Below are 24,229 nucleotides of genomic sequence, written 5' to 3'. Positions count from 1 at the left end.
GTAGAAGACTACGTTGTCATAACAAAACATTCGGGTCTCGGAAGAAGACTACATTTCATACTAGTAGGAAATAAGGGATTTCTTAGGGTTTTTCCTACTTATATCAACTGTCTTACTTAAAGGTTTTACATGACATTCATAACAGCTTTACAAAGCAAGACAATGACACTTAAATACTTATGAATTCATCATCTTTAAAGCTAATACTCTCTTTCAAAATAACTTGTATTCTCAGGTCATCAGTAGACAGGTACGGTGGCCAGGTTTTGAGAAGACGGAGCAGACAAGTCTCGTCTTTTATTTTGATTATATATTTTTGGTGTCTAATTACAATGACAGAACACATGTATTAAAAATTTACTTATAATGCAATGGATGATGTTGTTGCTTGTTTACTATTTTACACTGTTGTGATACTGTACATGACGTCCTCCACCCCGGAACGTTTCCACTGTTCTTGGTTTTGGAGTGTGACATAACCCTCCACTATCTGATGTTGACAAAGACGAATTATGGAGCATGGACAATTAAGATGCGGGTGCACATGTTGGCTCAAGGCGTCTGGGATGCTGTAAAGCCCAGAACCTCAAATACCCTTGTTGAATCAAAGAAAGATAACATGGCATTTGCCGCCATTTACCAGGGTATACCTGAAGATCTACTGATGGTTTTGGCTGAGAAGAAGACGGCCAAGGAAGCTTGGGACGCTCTCAAAACCATGTACATAGGAGCTAACAGAGTGAAGGTTGCAAGGATTCGGACGCTGAAGGCTAAGTTCGAAGCACTGTGCATGACAGAAATGGAAAGTGTCGACGACTTCACCGGAAAAGTAACCAACACTGTTGTGACAGCCCGATATTTCAACTCTTTGTAATGGCCTAATAAGTCAAGTATTGTAACCACTTTTGAGTTAAAGAAATTAACTTTGATAATAAAATGTCCAAAAAGTTTCTATTTAACTACCTACTATGTTTAATATCATTAAACCGGGATCGTACGTAAAAAGAATGCCCAAATCCGGCTTCGTATATTGAAGTTAAGATTTTTCCAAGTTCGGCTTAGCAGCAAACAGCTAAAAACTCGAATCGGAGATCGAGCGACTTTTGGCCGGAATGACCTAAACGAGAATCGAAGGTCTCGACAATGGTATTTCAGCGGTGAAAAGTCTGGCAAAAACCGACGTCAGATAAAGAAGTTATGAATTTTTAAAGAAATTCCTTAATCACGACATTTTATAAATAAATAATAAAAATAATTTCGGAATTTGCCAACGGAGTCTACATGAAAGTTGTAGAGCGTAGTCTCACCTACGCGTGAATATAAAGACCATCGAAAACGGAGTTCGTATGAAGAAGATATGAATTTTTGAAGTTTATTAAATAAATTATATATAAATTTAAATCAAAAATCCGGTAATATCCGAAGGAGGAGTCAGCGTCCTCATCCGAGTTACGCGCCGCGTAACCCCGTACGCCCCGCGTACCCGAAGGCCTTGGTCTCGGTCCGTCCACGTCGCCCCTATACGAGCCTACCTGATCCATCCCATCCGAAGCGAAGCAGTTGAGGACTCGGTCACGGGTGACGCACGAGTACGCCCCGCGTACCGAGGCTTCTCAGACCACTATAAATAGAGATGCGAGGGTTCCGGGAAATTCACCCCATTTCTCTCATTTCTCTCACGATATTGCCTTGATTTCCGTGCCCGTTCTAACCCGAAGCCCTGGTCATTTTGCTCAAGTCCCGAAGGTCGATTTTACTCCCGAGATTCCCGAGAATCCCGAGAAAAATCCGTTTCCCGAGACGAAACTATGCCCGGTTTTCCATCTTGCTATCTTCAAACTTTCAAGTGAGTTCATACCCCTTTATTAACCCTTTTTAATTATTCTAAATGCTTTTATAAGCTTTCTAAGGGGGGGGGGGGGGGGGGGAAATACAAGTAAAACACACGACTACTATCGGGTGTTATATATAAAGATTATTATACACTTTTATTAAGTAGAATCATATGTGATTTATAAACTTTATAGGGAACTCTCGTATACAAAATATATTACAATAGAATCCTATCTTTAAAAATATAAATTGTTGTAATGCATGTATAAACTAAACATTTTCTTAGATTATATGTATACTTGTCTATCTTAGGCTCTACAAAAATCTATACATTTATAAAAAGTGATTCCTTTTCTAGGCATTTCTAAACAAACAAGTCACACTTTTAGAAAACTATAATAGGTATAGTTTTACGAGGATATTGCTAACTTTTACATACTAGAAACGCGATTTTCAAGAAGTCACTTTCATATACAAGAACAAACGAACACTTTAACATGTAAATCTGTTTTTATACCACGGTTTTGTGAGACATTAACTTCACGTACGTTCGAGTACACATTTCAAGTCCTGTATTATATACCAGAATCCCTTGGAGGGGGAGCATGGTGTTTGTGTATAGATCTATACGGGCTTGACAACCCGCGCCCTGACTGTTAGCTACAGTCCACCATTTGGGGTGACAAACGTCATAACATTCCAACGCCTGAAGAACGTTGTGTATAGGGATTCCGAGTCAATAGTATGGTTATAAAACTCACATGAGGTATTAAAAATACATTGATTTACGAGGTTTTCAAACATATTGGTTATTTTTATACTTACATACATTTTTGGAAACAAACTTTGGTCTTGAGAGAAGACTACTTTTATACTAGTAGAAAATATAGGATTTTCTAAAAACAAACAAACAAGGACAAAACATTTCATTACATACCAACATTGTCATTTAAATACTTATGAAACTCACCAGCTTAAATGCTGATCTACTCTTTCAAAATTACTTGTATGTCCCAGGGATTCAGTAACTACATGTAACAATACGCTTTTGAAGAAGGGACGCTGCGGCGCCACTTAAATCTCACATTTTGACATCATATTGTAATTGGTTTTGAACATGTACTTTTTGAAAAATGTAAACTTTCAATTATATATATGATGGTTGTATTGCTTTCTTTACTATGTATTCAATTGTTACGTTACCACATGAAGTCATCCGCCCCCGAACGTTTCCGCCGTTCAGGTTTGGGGGTGTGACAACTGTAAGTACACTTCGCACTCTGGGAGATAAGGTCGATGAATCTCAGGTGGTGAAGAAATTGCTCAGAGCAGTGTCATCTAAATTCGTTCAAATTGCTTCAACACTCGAACAATTTGGGGATTTGGATGATATGTTCGTCGAAGAGGCGATCGGAAGACTCAAATCATACGAAGAACGAATGAAGAGTCGTGGCGAAAGCGATGAACGGAAGCTTATTTTGACACACAAAGAATGGTATGAAAGAAACAAGAAGAAAATAGAGGGTGATTCGAGACAAAAATCGAATCGTGGCGGTCATGGAGGATCACGGGGTGGTCGTGGCCGAGGAAGAGGTAGAAATGGTGGCCGTGGAAGGGGAAATTCAGACCAGCAGAAAGAAGGAGGTCAAAGCTCATCAAATAATCAAGATAAAAGCGAGATTCAGTGTTACAACTACCAGGAATTCGGGCATTATGCAGCCGAATGCATGAATCCCAGAAAAGAGCGAACCTACGAAAGCAATCTGGTACAAGATGATAATGAACCTGCACTTCCGTTGTCATCACTCGAAGGGAAAGAAGAAACCGGTGAAGTATTCTTAAATGAAGAAAGCGTGAAGCCAAAATTGAGAACACATGGAGGTGAATCAATCCAGTAAAACCTATGGTACCTCGACACAGGTGCGAGTAATCACATGACTGGAAATGTGAGCAAGTTCCGTGAATTAGACAGAAAGACAAGTGGATTCGTGAAGTTTGGCAACGAATCCAAAGTGAGAATTGAAGGAAAGGGAACAATCGTTTTTAAATGCAAGAATGGAGAACAGAGGAAGCTTCAGAATGTGTACTACATACCCGATTTATGTAGTAACATCATAAGTCTTGGGCAATTACCAGAATTTAGGGACGAAATCCGAATCAAAGAGCCGTGGTTGTGGGTCAGAGATATGGAAGGAAGACTGTTGATGAAAGTTTACAAGTCACCAAACTGCCTCTACAAGATCGAATTGGAGGAGGTTAGATCAATGTGTCTATTAACTCAAGTTTCTGATCCAACTTTGTTATGGCATGCGAGGTTGGGACACATAAACTTCAATTCAATGAAGTATATGATAGACAAGAAGTTGATAGAAGGTGTTCCAAAGGTGACAGTTCCTTCACAACCCTGTGAAGGATGTCTTGTGGGAAAACAAGCAAGGAAGCCATTTCCTTTGAAAGCAAGTTTCAGAGCAAAGAAAAAGTTAGAACTTGTACATGGAGACCTCTGTGGCCTAGTCTCACCACCCACACCTTCTGGTAACAGGTACTTTATGCTAATTATTGATGACTTTAGTAGGGTAATGTGGGTTTATCTGATGAAATCAAAAGAGGAAGCCCTTCAAACTTTTAAAAGTTTCAGAAAGAAAGTTGAGACAGAAACATGGGAGAAAGTCAAGGTGTTCAGAACTGATCAAGGTGGTGAGTTCTTGTCAAATGAATTCACAAGATACTGCAATGAAACAAGCATGGAGAGGCATTATACATCTCCCTACTCTCCATGGCAAAATGGAGTTGTAGAGAGACGTAATAGAACTGTATTAGAGATAGTTAGATGCAATTTGAATATAATGACAATGCTAGATGTCCTATGGGGAGAAGCAGTATCACACTCTGTTTATGTCTTAAACAGAGTACAAACTAAAGCCCTGAAGGATTCAACCCCATATGAAATGTGGACCGGTAGAAAGCCTCACATTGATCATTTAAGAGTCGTTGGGTGTATTGCTCACATGAAAGTGGCAAAGGGCCATTTGAAAAAGTTGGAAGATAGGAGCATGCCACTGGTTCATCTCGGAGTTGAAAAGGGATCGAAGGCGTACAAATTGTTAAACCCAGACACAGGGAAAATGTATGTAATCCGTGATGTGGTATTTGAAGAAAATAGAGCATGGAATTAGGAAAAATGTGAGAAGATCAAAGCAACACCTGGTATGAGCTTCACTGTCGAAGGCTTTGAATTCGCCGATGATTACTACGACGACGAAGGAGAGTGGGTGCCAGATACGCCGGACCAAAATAGCGGGTCACCACAGTCAAATGTTAATTCGGGTTATGTTGGCCAGTCGGGTCACCTGAATATAACCCCCCCAAATACCCCTATACAATCACCAGTTACGCCCAATTCCCCAATTGTTCAAACTTCTCAAAATTCTACGATCAATCTCAGCACCGCGTCAAGTTCCACCAGTGGTGGTGCCCCAAAACGATTCAGAACACTCACTGACTTGTACGAGAACACCGACGAAGTCAATTTTCCCCCTGAAGAACTGATGTTGATTCGAAATGATGAAGATCCATCGACTTACATTCAAGCCAGTAGAAAGAAAGAATAGCGTGAAGCCATGGAAGCTGAATTAGCCACGCTCGAGAAAAATAACACATGGAAGCTGGTCGATCTTCCTAAGGACCGAAAGGCGATTGGTTTAAAATGGGTATTCAAACTGAAAAGGGATCTGAGTGAAAAAAATTATAAAACACAAGGCAAGGATCGTAGCGAAGGGGTATGTGCAACAACACGAAATTGAATTCAATGAGGTATTCGCGCCGGTGGTCAGAATCAAAACAATCCGATTGATTTTAGCGTTAGCAGGCTCAAATGGGTGGAAAATACATCACTTAGATGTGAAATCAGTGTTTCTAAATGGCGAATTAGATGAAGAAGTCTACGTATCCCAGCCAGATGGTTACCAAAAGAAAGGAGAAGCTCACAAAGTCTACAAGCTATCCAAAGCTCTTTACGGGCTTAAACAAGCTCCCAGGGCTTGGAATGCTTGCCTAGATCACCATCTGAAGAGCCTCGGATTCAAGAGATGTGCTTATGAATACTCAGTCTACACGAAGAATGTGACAACCTGGAATTTTCATTCAGTCAAACCCTAAAAGTCAATCACTTCATATTATAAGTCAAGTTCACTTTTACTTGTTTTTAGGAAATTAAAGTTCGTTTGATTATTTTAATAATTATATTTAAACGAATGGGTGAACGGATGGGTCGTCTCGGGACTTGAAATTTCTAAACCGCGAATACCACGTAGCTTAGAAGTTCACGGCCAAACTTTTATGTTTGGGCTGTAAACACCCTCAAAAACCGTAAACTCATGCCTTAAGCATGAGTTTACTCCCCAAAGTAGATCACTTTTCATTTTACCCAAAAGAGTAAACTCCAAAAACTCTCTCAAGTATCATCCAAGTTTTTGCTCAATATCTTCGATCTAGTAAGTGTTTCTAGCCCTTTCAAGTTAGTATAACACTTAATCAAGTGATTGTACATCTTTTCATCCATCCATTTATGTGTTTTGACAAGATTTCCAAAACACCAAGAACACACACTAGTGTTCTTGGACTTTAAATTCAATTTAAGCTTCCACAAAGTAAGTACTTCTATCCTAGAGTCACTTAAAGCTTGCTATACATGTTTATACCAAGGAAAAGTTCCAAGAACAAGGTATTTTACGGTTTTGGGAGGCTCCCAAAACCGTAAACACCAAGTTTAGTGCCAAAAGGTGCTTTAGGGTGTCTAGATGCTTCACAATGCCTTAGGGACTTGTCTAGATCCATCCTTGATGAGTTTATCACACAAAAAACACAAAAACCTCACATTTATATGTGTTTATGGTTTGGGGATCTCCTAAAACCGTAAACACATTAAAAGTTGTATACATGTCCCATATTTATTCCTTATGCCTAGAATATAACCTAGGCTATTACCTTGAAGTGTTTAGGACTTGAAAACACCAAAATACCTTAGTCCATAAGAGTTTACGGTAGTAAACTCATGGAGAAATGGTCCTTAGACCGTAAACTCCATTTAGGAGTGTTTTGATGCCACACAACACTTCCTAAGGCTTAAACATGAAGTAGGAATGCTTGGAATAGCTTAGAAGACTTCAAAACAACAAATGGTCAAAAGGTTAGGAGCTTACGGCCGTAAACTCAAGAGTTTACAACTGTAAACTCAAGGGGTGTTGGTTTTTAGGGAGTAAACTCATTTTAGGAGTGTTCCTTGAAACCCAAACACACTAGCCTTTCCCTACAACACTTAGATGCAATCCTTGAGACTTATAACACTTGTATAAAGTGTTTAGCATGTCCTAGGGTGTCTTGACTTTGTTTATTAGTTGTTTAAAGACTAATTGGATACATATATGTGATATTATATGTTAACTAGGATCATAGAGTGTGTTCAAGACTTCACTTGACACCTAGCATCCTGTTTCAGTCCGTTCATCCCAACCACTTGCTACAGGTGAGTTCATACCACTTAATCAATGTTTTAACTATTTTTAAATGTTTTATGGGGGGATACAAGTAGAATCATGCTAGTTATTATATCAATCACATGTGATTAACAAGCAGCATTCAAATGATTTACTACTCATTAGCCGTTTTACCAAATAGATTTCTTCAAATGGCTTTCATAAACGTTTTATATGTTTAAAACTCCTTATTTTACACTGTATGTTTCATTTCAAACTCATTTACAATTGTGTTTCCACCAAATTTTTTCTTTATACTTAAATTGTTTTATCAAACCCATGCTTTCAACCCGTTTTATAGATTGACATCAAGTCGATCTTTTCTTAGATAATAATTATGTTCAAAGGTTTTACAAAACTTATTTTATGTTTTTATATTATCAATTGCATGTCTACGTATGTATAGTTATATAAGAAATGTTTAAAAGGCTTAGGAATGCCTGCCCGCCCTATTTCCTTTTCGCGCTTGAGATGTGGTCTGGTGGGACAACGGGTATCCGTCCGAAGGTCGTTTAAATATTAGTTATATATATCATGTGCACATATATAGTCATAAAGGTTCTTCTAGTTCATTCAATACCCTTGGGTAGCAAGGGTATGCTTCCATGTTCATACGTACCTGTTACATTACTAGTAAGCTACCACATGGGTAGTTTAGGAAGATACTAGAACTATTACTAGAACGCGATATCATACAATGAGTCAGTTCATTCATGAGTCAATACTTGCTAGATAGAGAGAGAACACACATTACAGCTTGTACACACAGTACATTACTATACATGCTAGATAGTGAGAGAACACACATATAGCTAGCACACGCAGAACATTACAGCACATTTACATAGATACATTCACATATGTACATTTACATGAGTACACTTACATGAATACGTTTACATAGTACATTTACATGAGTACACTTACATGAATATGTTTACATATATACATTTACATGAGTACACTTAGATGAATACGTTTACATATATACGTTTACATATATACATTTACATGAGTACACTTACATGAATACGTTTACATATATATGATTACATGAATACATTTACATGAGTACACTTACATGAATACGTTTACATATATATGCTTACATGAAAACGTTTACAAATGTATAGATTCTGTTATATAATCCTCATTCTTATCTTCACTTTGTGATACAATCACATAATCGCCGAGATAGATGGGATTTAATATCCTAGTATCAAAGGATACTTTGCGGGAATAACCATTCCTAGAATCTCTGTTATCTATAGAGGTAAAAGCCCATCCACGGATGTCAACGATTGATACCATTACAGGTATACTTGAAGGGACTAACTATTCCTACACCCAGCTGTTAGCAATAGAGGTAAATGTACATCTACGGATGTCATCAGTTGACCCTGTTAGTTATCCTTGTACAAAAGGATAATACTTAGGTTATTTATATTATTACCTCTATCTTGTGACTCATTCACATAACCGATGAGGTGAATTATTTGAGTATCCTAGTACCAAAGGATACAAATTCTTATAATAATAATGATAGTAGCACAGTTGGGTCTTGGTAGAAGACTACATTTAGAACAGTTAAGTCTTGGTAGAAGACTACATTTAGAACAGTTAGGTCTTGGTAGGAGACTGCTTTTTATACTAGTAGGAATGAAAGGGATTTCTAGGGTTTTTCAAACGTTTACAGTTGTTTTACAAACATTTTCATACTTACACGAACTTTCTTTCAAAACATTTTCAAGTCTTTCATTACATGTCATACAAATACTTACATTTCATTCGTACAAATACTTACATACAAATTAAGACACTAAAATACTTATGATCTCACCAGCTTTAAGCTGATACTCGCTTTCAAAATAACTTGTATCCTCAGGTCAACGATAGACAGGTACCGATGCAAGGTTTAGAGAAGATGGAGCTCGTTCAAGACTCATCTTTCATTTTGTCTTATACTTTAGTGTCTATCATAATTTTTCAAAACACACTTGTATTAAAATTATATTATTAATGCAATGGATGATGTTGTTGCTTGTTTACTACTTTTCATTGTTGTGATAGTGTACATGACGTCCTCCGCCCCAGAACGTTTCCGCCGTTCTTGGTTTTGGGGTGTGACAGATTGGTATCAAACCATTGTTTATAGTGAATTAAGTATACCAACCCATAAAAGATATACTAACTATAAATACATAGGGATTAAAAAAATACTCTGACCAAGAGTATATACTTTAAATAGTAAAATATTTAATTTAGTATACGTGCCTGCATTCATACTAAAATCAGTGTCACTAGGACAGCACAAAAGAAGTACGATTGTTGGGCAACACAGGTGGACTTAGAGACATATAGTCAAAACTAGGAAGATATAGCTTGTTCAACTATATTATCTGAGGGTTGACTAGCATGTGCCTGAGTGTAGTTGTGTGGTTGCAACAAGTCTAAAATCTTACCAACAATACCACAATGAGAATAGTAGAACATAACATTAAACTTAAAATACTATAGGAGTATTTGGTGTTACTATAAGTACTTTATACTTGAGAACTAAAACGGGATCTTCATTACTAAGTTGATAGTTGCTAAGTAGATACACTAAGGCTATATGTAATTAGGATGTTATAGACTTAGAATCTGTGAAAATTTTGCTTTACTTCTATTCTGTGTGAATTTGGAGTTAAGATCACTTATTCGAAGGCCTATCCGGTTTCGATTACATATAACTGGTATGAACTTCACAAATAGTGATGTAACAAATGAAGATTTTCTAAATAATTATCTAGATAGTTCGTCTAATAATTATTTTCTTACCCCAATTCTCGCATAGAAAACATGGCTGGACTCCATCCCCACGGCAACCAGTACCTCCCGAACGAAGTCATTGCTGGTTGGTTTGGAGAAGAACCAGAGAATGATCATCCTATCCCTGTGAATGATCACCATGATGAAGACCTTTCGTACGATGCTAACTCCGAACCCGAGGTTGAGAACCTACCCCAAGCAGCTCCCGTTCCAATTCCTAACCCTCGTCTGACTTTTCATGGCCCGACGCCTGAGTGGGTGGAATGTTTGGAAACATGGAGCTAAGGACAAGATCAGAAAGAAACCATGAAACCCTGCTGCAAGCACTGGATGAATCACGAGCCGAAGTCATAGAGCTCTGAGTACGCCAGAGGGTGTACGAAAGACACCGACTTGATGTGGAACGTCAACTGGCTAAACTGAGAGTTCACCAGAGGGATGACCATCGCCAGTAGTAGATGCTTTACTTTATTTTCATTGTTAAAAGGAATCGTTTTCTGTCTATGCTCAATGTTTCATTTTCTATGAAATTATCTTGTACCGTAAGTACTTTTGGTTAGGTCTTTATGCTTTCAAGGACTATCTTCTCTGGATATGATGTAAGACCTTTTTACAAGGTCATTTTCCCGAACTTGTACATCATGTATATCAAAGATATTGACAGTCGACTAACTTCTGTGTCATTTTCTCTATTCAAATACTCTCATCATACTTTCATTTGAGTATACCTGAAACATGCTTTAGTCAAGTCATTGGACTATAGCAATTTAGCTCCGGAGACATTTCCAAGTCTCTTTTAGTGGTTGGAATCCTGTTATTCATCAACCATCGATACCTCGGCTTGAACGACAAACGTCTTGAGACCATTCTACGAACTTACTTCCACTCAGTACGAGGACTGCATCATAGGGATGTGGGTCAAACCTTCACGAACACACTTCCATTCCGTGCTTGGATTGCATCATAGGGATGTAGGTCAAACTTTCGAGAACATACTCTTACTCTTTACTTGAACAATCGAAGTACGTCTAGGGTCAACTAGAATCGCTCACAAAATCCTTATCTTTCGCAATACATAATCATGTCTTCATCTGGAAACAGTCAGCCGAGCAATGAAACCCCTATCCTCCATATCAATGCCACTACATTACAAGCTGCATTAGCAGCTGCTGTGACAACTTTCCTTACACTCATCAACTCAGGAAACACAAGCAAGACTGGCAAAGGAGTCGAAAATTCTTATGGTAGTACCAAACCGGGAAACCAACAAATGGCAACAGTCATGGACTTGCGAAGCCATAAGATCGAAAAGAAGGGATGGTATCGTCAAGCCCTAAAGGAGCGCAAGAGATCCCAAAGACTTGCCATGCCACAAAAACAAGTGGCAACTCCTGCAGAACGCTTTAGGAAGCAATTTCCAAGGTGGAGTAATGAGGAAGGCACTCGTGTCCACATAACACTGCTAAACACCTCACTCCCGCCACCAATGCTAGTACTAGCTAGTCATGCCACCAATGCAGTGAGATAGGGCACTTCCAGAAGGATTGCCCTATGACAAAGAACTCTGGCGCAGACGGGAAGATTCTCAGGATCACAGCTGCAGGAGAACCTGCTCTGGAACCACGTTAATGTAATTTAGGCGTATCGTTGTAACAGACTTATAAACCATCCAAAACTAGTGCAACCAGAGTCTTACCTTTTGTGAGATCCCGTCGGTAGGGATGCTCGTGCGACATATACTTGTCTTTTGTAGTATACCTTATCCGCATCAATAGTCTTGTAGTAAGTCTAAAGTACTTTAACTCTGTTGATGGTTGCATAGTTGTGTTTGTCTGTAACGCCTTGTGTTCAAATCTAATGTCTTTAAGTTTCCTTATGATTCTGACATTATCATCAGACTCAATTCAATTTGATCCGCACAAAACCAGCTTCATACGTGTATCTCTTTCTCAGTAAACGTGTTTTAGCGAAACCGTCATTTCAGAACACCGAAGTACTCATGCGTAGAGTACCTCATAGTTCTTTTCTTTTCCAAAGAAATCCCCGAAGTACCACTCATACAATACGTCAAGTTCAAATCCAAAGATCCATACGGTTGGTCTGTCGTTGAAGAATGTATACATAGGGGTGATATATAATGAAGGTTCTACAGGTTTAGAATTGATGATTCCACTTTAACTTCTTTTTCCGCGATGGGATGTGAGCTTAAAGAAGAATCAGTTATTCGACTACCTTTTCAATCTTCATTATATACGACTCGTATACACGATATTGTGATCGTTGAACCAAGTATGAATTCTAATATCAACTTTAGGACGGAGCCTGCCCAAGACTACGAGTAATCGCACCGTCATATGAACAAACTTAGAACCCAGCATGACTCCTATAAACAGATCGCCTTACAGTCTAAACACCTACGGAGATACAAGAATAGTCCGGACAACTTGGCGAACTACACAAAAATAGAATTGAAAGACTAGGCTTCTCACCCTGGAGAACTCCGGTCTTATTCTTCCAGAGGTCGACGGATTGCATCGTATGTACCTCGGCTATCGAGGACTCCATCAAGATTTTCCATTAGAAATCGTTGCCTTTACCTCGCATAGATGAATCGGTTGAGCAAATGCAAGGAAAGAATTACATTCAGAAATGGACTTGAGATCCGAATATTACCAGTTTGATTGATAGGAAAGGATGTCCGGAAGACTACCTTCCGAACTTGATGCCGACACTTCAAGTCCGTAGTGATACCCCTCGGATAGGACCAATACGCCCGTAGCATCCATGAGCTTAATGAGTAGGGTCCACCATTCTTACTTAGATCAGTTCGTCATTCTCCTTGTAATGACTTACTTATCTACCCTCGTAGTAAGAAGGAACCCGTGGAAACATTACCCTCAGAAAAACCTTTCGCGAAGTTCTCTAAGCACGGGTTTTGAAATTGAAGAGTCAGATTCCTAAGACACACTATTAGTGATGGGGAATTTTTGAGTACTCTTTCAATTTGTCAAAACCATTGAGAATTTGTCGACATCAGAGACGCCGACAGAAATTCGCCAAATTCTAGGTCTTACAGACCTACTGTCATAGTTCATCCAGAGCTCTTCGCATATTACAGAAACCCGTACGACTTTGACCCAGCAGAGGGTGGCCTTTGAATGGGAAGTTAAGCAAGAAAAATAAACCTTGAAAATTCCAAGTGAGAGACCAAGTTCTTTAGGAAAACTCACTCAGGGAAAGGCTTAATATGCTTCTCATCGCGTGGAAAACTAAATCCAAGATAGTTAGGACCTCCGAGATTCTTACCAGAATCGGTCCTATATCTCACAGACTAGACCTACTCCGCGAGCGTAGTAATGTACATTTTACCCTTCACGTCCCGATCTTGAAACCGTACCTTTCCGTTAGGACTCTTGTAATCCCACTCGACGAGATCGTATTAACGAGATCCTCGCCTTCGTAGAAGAATCGTAGTGACCCTCGACCGAGAGGTCAAGCGGACGAAGCAGCGCCGCCTCCCTTTAGTGAAGGTTCGTTGGAATACCAACCGAGGACCCGAATTCACTTATGAGCACGAGAACAAACCGATTAGGAAGTTCCACCTCATGACTCGATCATTCATACCTACTTCCTTACCTAAATTCTAATTTTGGGACAAAATTCCCTCTAACGGGGGGATGATGTGACAACCCTGAATTTTCATTTGGTCAAACCCTAAAAGTCAATCACTTCATATTATAAGTCAAGTTCACTTTTACTTGTTTTTAGGAAATTAAAGTTCGTTTGATTATTTTAATAATTAATATTTAAACGAATGGGTGAACGGATGGGCCGTCTCGGGACTTGAAATTTCTAAACCGCGAATACCACGTAGCTTAGAAGTTCACGGCCAAACTTTTATGTTTGGGCCGTAAACACCCTCAAAAACCGTAAACTCATGCCTTAAGCATGAGTTTACTCCCCAAAGTAGATCACTTTTCATTTTACCCAAAAGAGTAAACTCCAAAAACTCTCTCAAGTATCATCCAAGTTTTTGCTCAATATCTTCGATCTAGTAAGTGTTTCTAGCCCTTTCAAGTTAGTATAACACTTAATCAAGTGATTGTACATCTTTTCATCCATCCATTTATGTGTTTTGACTAGATTTCCAAAACACCAAGAACACACACTAGTGTTCTTCGACTTTAAATTCAATTCAAGCTTCCACAAAGTAAGTACTTCTATCCTAGAGTCACTTAAAGCTTGCTATACATGTTTATGTTGGATTAATGTCTAAGTCCATAACTATATTTGGTAAGACTTGACCCGACCCGTCATGGTCCATTTGGGTTGCATGGCATCATGCATTTGGATAGACTATAACGAGAGAAATAACACTTAAGGTTTGTTAATATATTATAAGTTATAATATATTAATAAGATTATTTAATTAGTATTGATCAAGAATTAATCTAGAATTAATTAAGTGATAAAAAGAATACTAATTAAATATATGGGTTGATTGTGTAAATCATCCATACTTGTATAGTGGGCTAATGCTCCATGGATTATCAAGTTGGGCTAAAACCCATATGATGCTCCATGGATGCTCCATGGTGTATTTGAACCCATGGATCCAAGGAAATGGAAAGCCATGACAATTAGGGTTTACCCTAATTGTCACTAACTATATAATGATCTAATACTTGGAGAAAATTGGCCACTAGAGTATGAAGAGAAGGGCCAGCCGATTTTAGAAGTGTTCAAGTTTCTCTCAAGTTATTCCAAGTGCATTTGGTGTTGTGTGAACCATTTGAGGTGTTACACTTGGGGCACTAGGCACTCAAGCTTCTTGAGGACATTCTACATCAAAGAGGTATGTATTCTATCTTGTTATATTCATTGTTTTATATGCTAGATTAGGATAATACCTTGGATGTTCATATTTGCATGTATAATAGAGAAAACATAGATCCAAGGTATTTAGGGTTGCATGTACACTTAGGAGTGTTAGAATGCTCAAAACCCAATAGTGGTATCAGATCCTAGGCTTGTTTTCTTGTTATACTTGCAATAGTAGCTGAAAAATCGAGTTTTGATGTTGTCTGCCCGGCAGACTCGCCGAGTCCAAGGCAAAATGCATCCAACTCACCGAGTCGGTTCATGCACTCGACGAGTTGGACCACCAGACATCATATATTCGAGTTTTTTGGCTGGAATTGGACTAGGAACATTACCCTAAGATGTTTTTGGACTTATAAACTTATTTTTGATGTAGTAATGTTCATGCTAATCCAATTTCAAAGATAATTGTCAATAGATTCATGTTTTGTATTAGTTTAAGGTTTAGACTAATTACATGAAAAAATTTGATTTGAATTATCATGTTCATATGAGTTGCTTAGATAAATAGAAAAGTTGTGCAAAATAGTTGATTTCAATCCATTTTAATCTAAGATTTGATTCCAAAGTGTGTTTTTGTAACTTGTCCTCAAGTTATATGAAAAGTCACATTTAAGAATCATAAAACTCATAAAAGTTGGCAATGGTTACAAATATGAAGAGTCTTGTTCTAATTGAATGATTTTATGACTCCATAACTTGTCCTCAAGTTATGGAGGTTCAAGAGTCTCTTCATTAAATAATAAATAAATAAAATATGTAACCTTAATGAATTCCATAAGTTATAAAATAAAGAAAAGTTAATTCTTTTATTAGTTTAAAGTCTTCCATAACTTGTCCTCAAGTTATGGAACTTGAAGAGTCTTTTAATTAAAACTACTTTAAACACATAAGTTATGGAATTAATTAGTTTTGAATAGTTTCAAAAATTGCCCTCAAGTTTTGGAATTTGAAAAGTTTTCTCTTAAGAATACTTTAATTCCAAGTTAAGCCCTTAGAATTTTAAAAGTTAAAACTTAACCCTTATACTTTATAATATTGTAAGTTAATAATATTTATATATATGTATAAGAGTAAAAGTCAGTCTTACCGTTAGTAGGCCTCATTCACGAAGCCAGTCTATAAGTGGGGTATAAGGTTACTGCCTATAAAATGGCAGTTTAATGGGTGTCCACTCTCACCCACCGCTTCCTTGACTAGTGGAGGGTCGTTAGCCGAACGGGTAGAACAAAGACTATAAGTTCTCCCTTCATTAAAAGTATTAATGATAAATACAAAGTAACTAAACATTTATAAATTCCCAATCTTAGTTACTTAGGAAAATGTGAATAAGGTGCTAACCATGAAATTACACTTTGCACTTTGCTTAAGTCGGTTGGTGGAGCGTGTGTGGTTTACTGGCACACTAACTTGATTTAACAAGGTAGGTAAAGGGTTTCTTAAAGTTTAATCATAGGCCGGTGGAGTGTGTGTGGTTTACCGGCACATCGGTTGGGTGATAAACATTTAAGAGTACCAAGTAATTTGCATGGTTACTTCACACCTTGTTTTTGATGGGTTTTAGCCATATGAACATTCCTATGTGCACATACGAACCCTAATGCTTGGATCTAGGTTTCTCTAATTGAACATGCATTGAATCCAAGACTTCTAATGATAATTCTAGTATAATAACATGAGAAATCAGATTTAGATGATTACCTTGAATCACTTGCTTGAATCTTCTTGTCCTTGGAGCTTTAGAGTCACAAGTGTCACTCCTCTAATGGCTTACAAACACCAACTTAGCAAGAGGATGATTAGAGAGAGAGAGGGGAGGGAGCTAGAAATCGGCCAGGGTTCTTCCAAAGGCAAGAGTGCCGATTTTCCTTAGCCCTTAGGGTCTATTTATACTAGTAAGGCTCCTAGGGTTTCACCCTTAAACCCTAATTGGATAACTTAGGCCCTAAGCAATCCAATACCCTAATGATAAGCCTTGGACGATTTTAAGGTCTATCCTAAGCCCCAAAACCATCCCCCCTTATCCATAAGGGATTATAGCCCAAAGTACAACTATCATACAATTGACAGTTTATGCCCTTTTATTTAATTAATCTCTTTAAGTCACCAAATTAATTCCTAATTAATTTATGACTTATATTAATCAAATAATAATATTATTATTCCTTATATTATTCTCATAATATACTAATAATATTTCTTCTCTCATTAAAAATCATCCTGTCAAGTTGCTATGGTGAAGGCAACCCAAAAGGACCATGCTCAATCGGGTCAAATACTTTCCTAATATAGTTGCAGCCTTAGACACTATTCCAACAGTCTCCCACTTGGATAAGTCTAGTAACTATATACAAGTATAATCCAATTAACAATCGTAGCTCTCAAAGACGCCGTCAAACTCTGATCTTATCAATCCTGTCCTTTAGATAAGGGATCGTACAGTCCTCTGTTTAGATATCATGCTAAAAATTCTATGGAACCAATTTTTCCAGCAATTGGTTTCTCGATCTCAGATTTATTCGACATAGAACTTAATCGAACACATCAATTTAGTTCTGACTGGGCCCGACACATAAGTCAAATCAAATCATCGAGCGGCCGAGATATCGCTTTTACCCTCTTAGGATAAAAGTAACAGATAAACTTCGACTTATATGCATTTACTTACTCATTAATCAACTATACACAACAATGCGTTTTATAACATCAAGTTACTGATGCGGTTTCGCATTATCAATGTACAACCAATTAACAAATAACAAACAATATATCTAGGTTTTAAGACCATATGATATTATCGTCTTGCGACCACTCTTTTTATCATATTCCATAAGGTGATTCTAGCAAGCGCGGGTTTGTTCCAATGCTCAAAACTAGTTCATAAGCACTCATGAACGTTGCAGCAAACTTTTGCTATGTCTAATACCATTTAGACAATCTACACACCAATTCATGACAATCTTCATTCATACCTACTTTTAACATATGAACGATTGTGGACAATTTGAATAATTCGATTATTCTTAATAAACTCAATTATTCCGGAAGTCAAAACATGCAAAAATGAAACAATAGCTAAACAATTAACATATGACAGTAACATTACTCATAAATAATACTCCTTTATTTAATCATCAAATGTTAATTACATTTACCGATTACACGTTTCCAATACTATCTAATCTGTACTAATATCATCCTTCAGCCCAATACTCCTAGCATGCTGCAAGTGCTTAACCCTGCTCAGTCCCTTCGTAAGCGGATCTGCTGGGTTATCTTCTGATGATATCCTCTTAACCACGAGTTGTCCTTCTTCTACACGATGTCTAATAAAATGATATTTTTGTCGATATGTCGAGATGTACCATGATCCCTTGGTTCCTTGGTCAAGGCAACTGCTCCTTCATTATCACAGAAAATTTCCATGGGCTCCTTTATGTCAAGTACAACTCCAAGATCACCGATGAAGTTCTTCAACCATATTGCCTCCTTCGACGCTTCGCTCGTTGCAATGTACTCTGATTCGCATGTTGAATCAGCTACGGTTTCCTGCTTGGAACTTTTCCAAGTCACTGCTCCTCCATTCAGGGTAAAGACCCAGCCTGAGTGCGAACGGTAGTTGTCCCTGTCGGTCTGAAAACTGGCGTCACTATACCCTCGCACCTTCAGGTCATCACTCCCTCTGAGGACTAAAAACCATTCCTTTGTCCTCCGAAGGTACTTAAGGATATTCTTGACCACAATCCAATGGGCTTTGCCAGGGTTCCCTTGATATCTACTAACCATGCTCAAAGCAAAGGCTACATCAGGGCGAGTACAAGTCATAGCGTACATGATTGAGCTAACTGCGGAAGCGTATGGGACTCAGCTCATTTCTGCTATTTCAGCTTCAGTACTCGGACTTTGAGTCTTACTCAACTTGGCATTACTTTGTATCGGTAATTCTCCCTTCTTCAAGTTTTCCATACTAAAACGTTTTAGTACTTTATCTAAGTAAGTGTTCTGACTAAGTCGTATTAGTCTCTTACTTCGTTCTCTCACTATCCTTATTCCCAGAATATAGGAAGCCTCTACGAGGTCCTTCATAGCGAAGCACTTCCCGAGCCAGGACTTGACCTCCTGCAATGTCGGGATGTCGTTTCCTATGAGTAGTATGTCGTCGACATACAAAACGAGGAAGCTTACTATACTCCCACTGGCTTTGACATATACACATGACTCATCTTCGCTTCGTACAAATCCAAACTCTTTGACTTTCTCATCGAAGCAAAGATTCCATCTGCGAGACACTTGCTTAAGTCCATAAATGGACTTCTCAAGCTTACACACTCTATTTGGATGCTCCGGATCAACAAAACCCTCTGGCTGAGCCATGTAAACATCCTCAGCCAACTTCCCATTAAGGAAAGCGGTCTTGATATCCATTTTCCAAATCTCATAATCATGAAATGCGGCAATTGATAGCATCACTCTAATAGATTTTATCTTCGCAATTGGTGAGAAGGCCTCATCATAGTCAACTCCGGGAGTTTGAGTAAAGCCCTTCGCAACCAATCGCGCTTTATATGTGTGTACGTTTCTATCCACGTCGGTCTTCTTCTTGAAGATCCATTTGCACCCAACGGTCTTACGTCCAGGCACATTATCAACCAAATTCCAAACTTGGTTGTCATACATGGATTGGGTCTCGCTGTCCATTGCCTCTTTCCATTTTGCAGACTCCGGGTCTGCCTAGATTTATTAGTGTACTATCACTAATATACGTGTCCTCTTCGGTAGTAATATGAAAACCATATAACTGGGGTTGAACTCTAACTCTTTCGGAACGTCTAAGAGGCAATGATACATCAATCGGTTCAACCGGAGTTTCCTCCTCGAGTTAAGTGCCAGCGATAGAGGTTCCTTCATCAATCGACTCTTGAATCTCTTTAAGTTCGATTTGCCTCCCACTGTCTCCTTGGTTTATGAGTTCTCGGTCTCGGAAAACTCCTCTCCTCGCAACAAAGACAACATTGTCCTTCGGTCTATAGAAGATATATCCAAAGGATTTCTGCGGGTAGCCGATGAAAATACATCGCTCACTACGAGGTTCGAGCTTGTCATGAGTATCTCGTCTTACGAAAGCCTCACAACCCCAAACCTTGATATGTGCTAATGAGGGAGCTTTCCCTATCCACATCTCGTGAGGTGTTTTGGGAACCTTCTTAGTAGGGACTCGGTTAAGGATATGGGCAGCAGTCTCTAAGGCATACCCCCAGAACGAGATAGATAGTGAAGCATGACTCATCATATAGCGGACCATGTCTAACAAGGTTCGATTACGCCTTTCTTCCATACCATTTAAATGTGGTGTCCTAGGTGGCGTCAATTGTGAAACTATTCCACACTCCTTGAGATAGTCGTGGAATTCAAGACTTAGGTACTCTCCTCCTCGATCGGATCGAAGCATCTTGATTTTCCTGCCCAATTGATTATCCACTTCATTCTTGAACTCTTTGAAATTTTCAAACGTTTTTGACTTTTGCTTGATTAAATAGATATACCCATATCTACTATAGTCATCGGTAAAAGTCACATAGAAGCCGTTCCCATCCTTTGTGGTTGATCTAAACGGTCCACATACATCGGTATGTATTAGGTCCAATAGACCCTCACCCCTTTCACACGTACTCGTGAAGGGTGATTTAGTCATCTTTCCAAGCAAACAAGACTCGCACGTGTCATCTTCCCTAAGGTCGAATGACTCCATCACTCCATCCTTTTGGAGTTGGGCTATGCGCTTCTTGTTGACATGTCCAAGACGACAATGCCACAAGGATACTCTATCCATACTATTGGAAGAATCCATGCATAAAACATCATTTCCTAGGTTATATACACTCATAGCAGTTTCATAAATTCCATTACATGGTATTGATTCAAAATATAAGACACCATTTAGATAAGCATAAATAGAACCATTCTCATTATTAAAAGAAAATCTAAATCCTTGTCTAAACAAACCATGAAATGAAATGATGTTTCTTGCCATTTCTGGCGAATAGCAACAATTATTCAAATCTAAACATAAACCATTCCTAAGCACTAGAGAATACACTCCAATCTTGGTCACAGGCGACGATCTTCTGTTCCCCATGATTAGATTTATCCGTCCATGCTCTCCGTATTTCTTTTTAGTCCCTGCAATTCAGAACAAATGTGGTAACCACACCCGGTATCTAGTACCCAAGAAATAGCATGAGATGAATCATTAGATTTAATTGTGTATATACCTGCGATAGACGGCTTGATCTTTCCTTCCCTGATGGCTTGCAGGTAGTCTGGGCAGCTTCTCTTCCAATGCCCTATTTTGTGGCAATGGTGGCACTCTGCCTCCTTTGGGTTAGGGTTAGGCTTAGCGGGATCAACTTTGGTCCCACTAGAAGAGGAACCATCTCGGGACTTTTCTTTGCAGTGGCTCTTAGACGGAGCCTTCCTCTTCTTACCCCTACCTTGCCCAATTACTAAAACAGGAGCAGCTGGTGGATTGGGAGTTGGTGCAACAGACTTGTCCTTGAGGTTGCTCTCAGCAACCCTAAGGAGACCTTGGAGCTTACTTAGGGTGACCTCTTCTTTGTTCATGTGGTAGGTCATCCTAAATTGATTGTAACACGTAGGCAAGGAGTGAAGCACCATGTCGATATCCAAGTCTTCCCCAAAGTCAACATTCAACTTGCGAAGACGATCGACATACCTTTGCATCTTTTGCAGGTGCACGGTTAGAGATTCTCCATGACCCATCTTAGCGGAGATCATGTTAGTGAAGATCTCGTAATGTTCCTGCCTCGCATTTTGGTGGTATCTCTCCAACAAGTCTTGGTGCATTTTGTACGGATACATGTCCTCGTAGGACTTTTGGAATTCGGCGTTCATTCTGGCTATCATGATGCAATGAACCTTCGTTGCATCACGTTCATGAGTTTCAAAAGCAGTCATTTCAGCCAGAGTAGCGATTTCTGGGTTGATCTTCTCGAGCTTTTCATCGAGGACATACTCCTTGTCCTCGTAGCGAGCAATCATGCGAATGTATCTTATCCATTCGCTAAAGTTCGTCCCATCGAAAGTCACCTTTTGGCAAAGGCTCATCAATGTGAATGAGCAAGCAGCAGCGTTGTTCGCGTTCGACATCTACAAATAGAAAGGAAAAAGATAGATTAGAATATGAATCCCTAATTATCACCCAATAAGAAAAATTAGGGCTACGATCCAACAACAATATTTACATATTAGAAAAGGGATACCGTAATCCAACATGCAAATAAATTAAAGCTAAGTGAATGAAGATTCACTAATTCTCCACCATGAAAACATAACTTTAAGTTCTAAATGTATTGAGAATTCCTAGGTTTCGATGAGATTCATTGAACTTTTCAATGGCATGTTTAAATCTCGATATGCCCCTCTCGTTTATAACTGGGATACCGAGGATCACAAAGTGGGTGGGAATTACCATGCAAACTTACACGGTGCCTTCATTGTAACAATCACCTATTCGATGTGCCGGTAAACCACACACGCTCCATCGAACTATGATAAACAATGAATCACCCTTTGCCACCTTTGCTTAGAACCAATTAGTGTGTCGGTAAACCACACACGCTCCACTAACTTCTTAGCAATGGTGCAAAGTGTAATTTCATGGGATTGCATCAATTCACTTTTCCTAAAGTAACTAAGATTGTGAATTTTGAAAAAACATGTAGTTACTTTGTATTGCATATTATACTTTTAATGAGGAGATGAGGTTGCCCTATCGTACCCGTTCGGCTAACGACCCTCCACCGATCAAGCAAGCGGTGGGTGTGAGTGTACACCCATTAAGCACCATTTTATAGGCCGCAACCTTATACCCACCTTATAGACCGGCTTCGTGAATGAGGCCTACTAACGGTAAGACTAGCATTTTTAGTTATACATATATATACATATTAATCTTGTAATATTATATTAGTATAGGGTTGAATTTTAAACTTGTAAAATTCTAGGGTTTGAAATTTAAATTGTCTAAATTAAACTTTTAATCACAAAACATAAATTTCAAAACTTGAGGGCAAGTTTTTAACTTTTCAAAACATGGGGGATCAAATAACAAATAATCCAAATTAACATTTAATCACATAATTATCCATATTTGATTTATTTAATTATTTCTTGCAAAATAATTTACCAAATTAATTAAAATAATTAACCAATTATCACATAAGGAAATTAATATTTAATTAATTGATAAATATCTTCAATTAGGTCAAGAATATACTCAAATATATCTTAAAATCAGATTTATATTGACCTATTAAGATTAAGTTAAGTATCCAAAAGATAAACAACAAGAAATCTTGAAATTAGCTCTTTCTGACGCTCGAACTCGCCGAGTACCACAAAGGACTCGCCGAGTTGAGGCCTAATCGCCGAGTCCACTATGGAACTCGCCGAGTTCATCAGGCAGAATGACAAAATTCGAATTTTGCAAGCAACAAACAAGCAACCAATGCATCAATTCAATAGAAACCAATCAAGGCTCTGATACCACTGATGGGTTTTAGCCATATGAACATTCCTATGCGCACATACGAACCCTAATGCTTGGATCTAGGTTTCTCTAATTGAAAATGCATTGAATCCAAGACTTCTAATGATAATTCTAGTATAATAACAAGAGAAATCAGATTTAGATGATTACCTTGAATCACTTGCTTGAATCTTCTTGTCCTTAGAGCTTTAGAGTCACAAGTGTCACTCCTCTAATGGCTTACAAACACCAACTTAGCAAGAGGATGATTAGAGATAGGGGAGGGAGTTATAAATCGGCCAGGGTTCTTCCAAAGGCAAGAGTGCCGATTTTCCTTAGCCCTTAGGGTCTATTTATACTAGTAAGGCTCCTAGGGTTTCACCCTTAAACCCTAATTGGATAACTTAGGCCCTAAGCAATCCAATACCCTAATGATAAGCCTCGGACGATTTCAAGGTCTATCCTAAGCCCCAAAACCGCCCCCCTTATCCATAAGGGATTATAGCCCAAATTACAACTATCATACAATTGACAGTTTATGCCCTTTTATTTAATTAATCTCTTTAAGTCACCAAATTAATCCCTAATTAATTTATGACTTATATTAATCAAATAATATTAT

At 38.5% G+C, this 24,229-nt stretch overlaps 1 protein-coding gene across 1 annotated transcript; it reads left to right on the top strand.

The window, feature by feature from the left end:
* The first annotated feature begins 532 nt into the window (after positions 1 to 532).
* LOC145075707 (uncharacterized) lies at positions 533 to 3,731 on the top strand. Its single transcript, XM_079021847.1, has 2 exons — positions 533 to 829; positions 3,141 to 3,731. The coding sequence occupies exons 1-2, from the start codon at positions 533 to 535 to the stop codon at positions 3,729 to 3,731; spliced, it is 888 nt and encodes a 295-aa protein (XP_078877973.1).
* Positions 3,732 to 24,229: the final 20,498 nt, after the last annotated feature.

Source organism: Lactuca serriola, chromosome 9 (genome assembly GCF_051521515.1).
Source record: "Lactuca serriola cultivar US96UC23 chromosome 9, Lser_US96UC23_V15, whole genome shotgun sequence".
Lineage (NCBI taxonomy): Eukaryota > Viridiplantae > Streptophyta > Magnoliopsida > Asterales > Asteraceae > Lactuca > Lactuca serriola.
Note: the sequence above shows the minus strand (reverse complement) of the source record. Positions and strands in the feature narration are given on the sequence as shown.

Excerpts from the sequence above, each read along its gene's own strand:
- LOC145075707 (XM_079021847.1), top strand. The coding sequence starts at position 533 with ATGCGGGTGCACATGTTGGCTCAAGGCGTCTGGGATGCTGTAAAGCCC. Across the intron at positions 830-3,140 it reads TCGACGACTTCACCGGAAAA|GTGGTGAAGAAATTGCTCAG; the intron begins GTAACCAACACT and ends GATGAATCTCAG.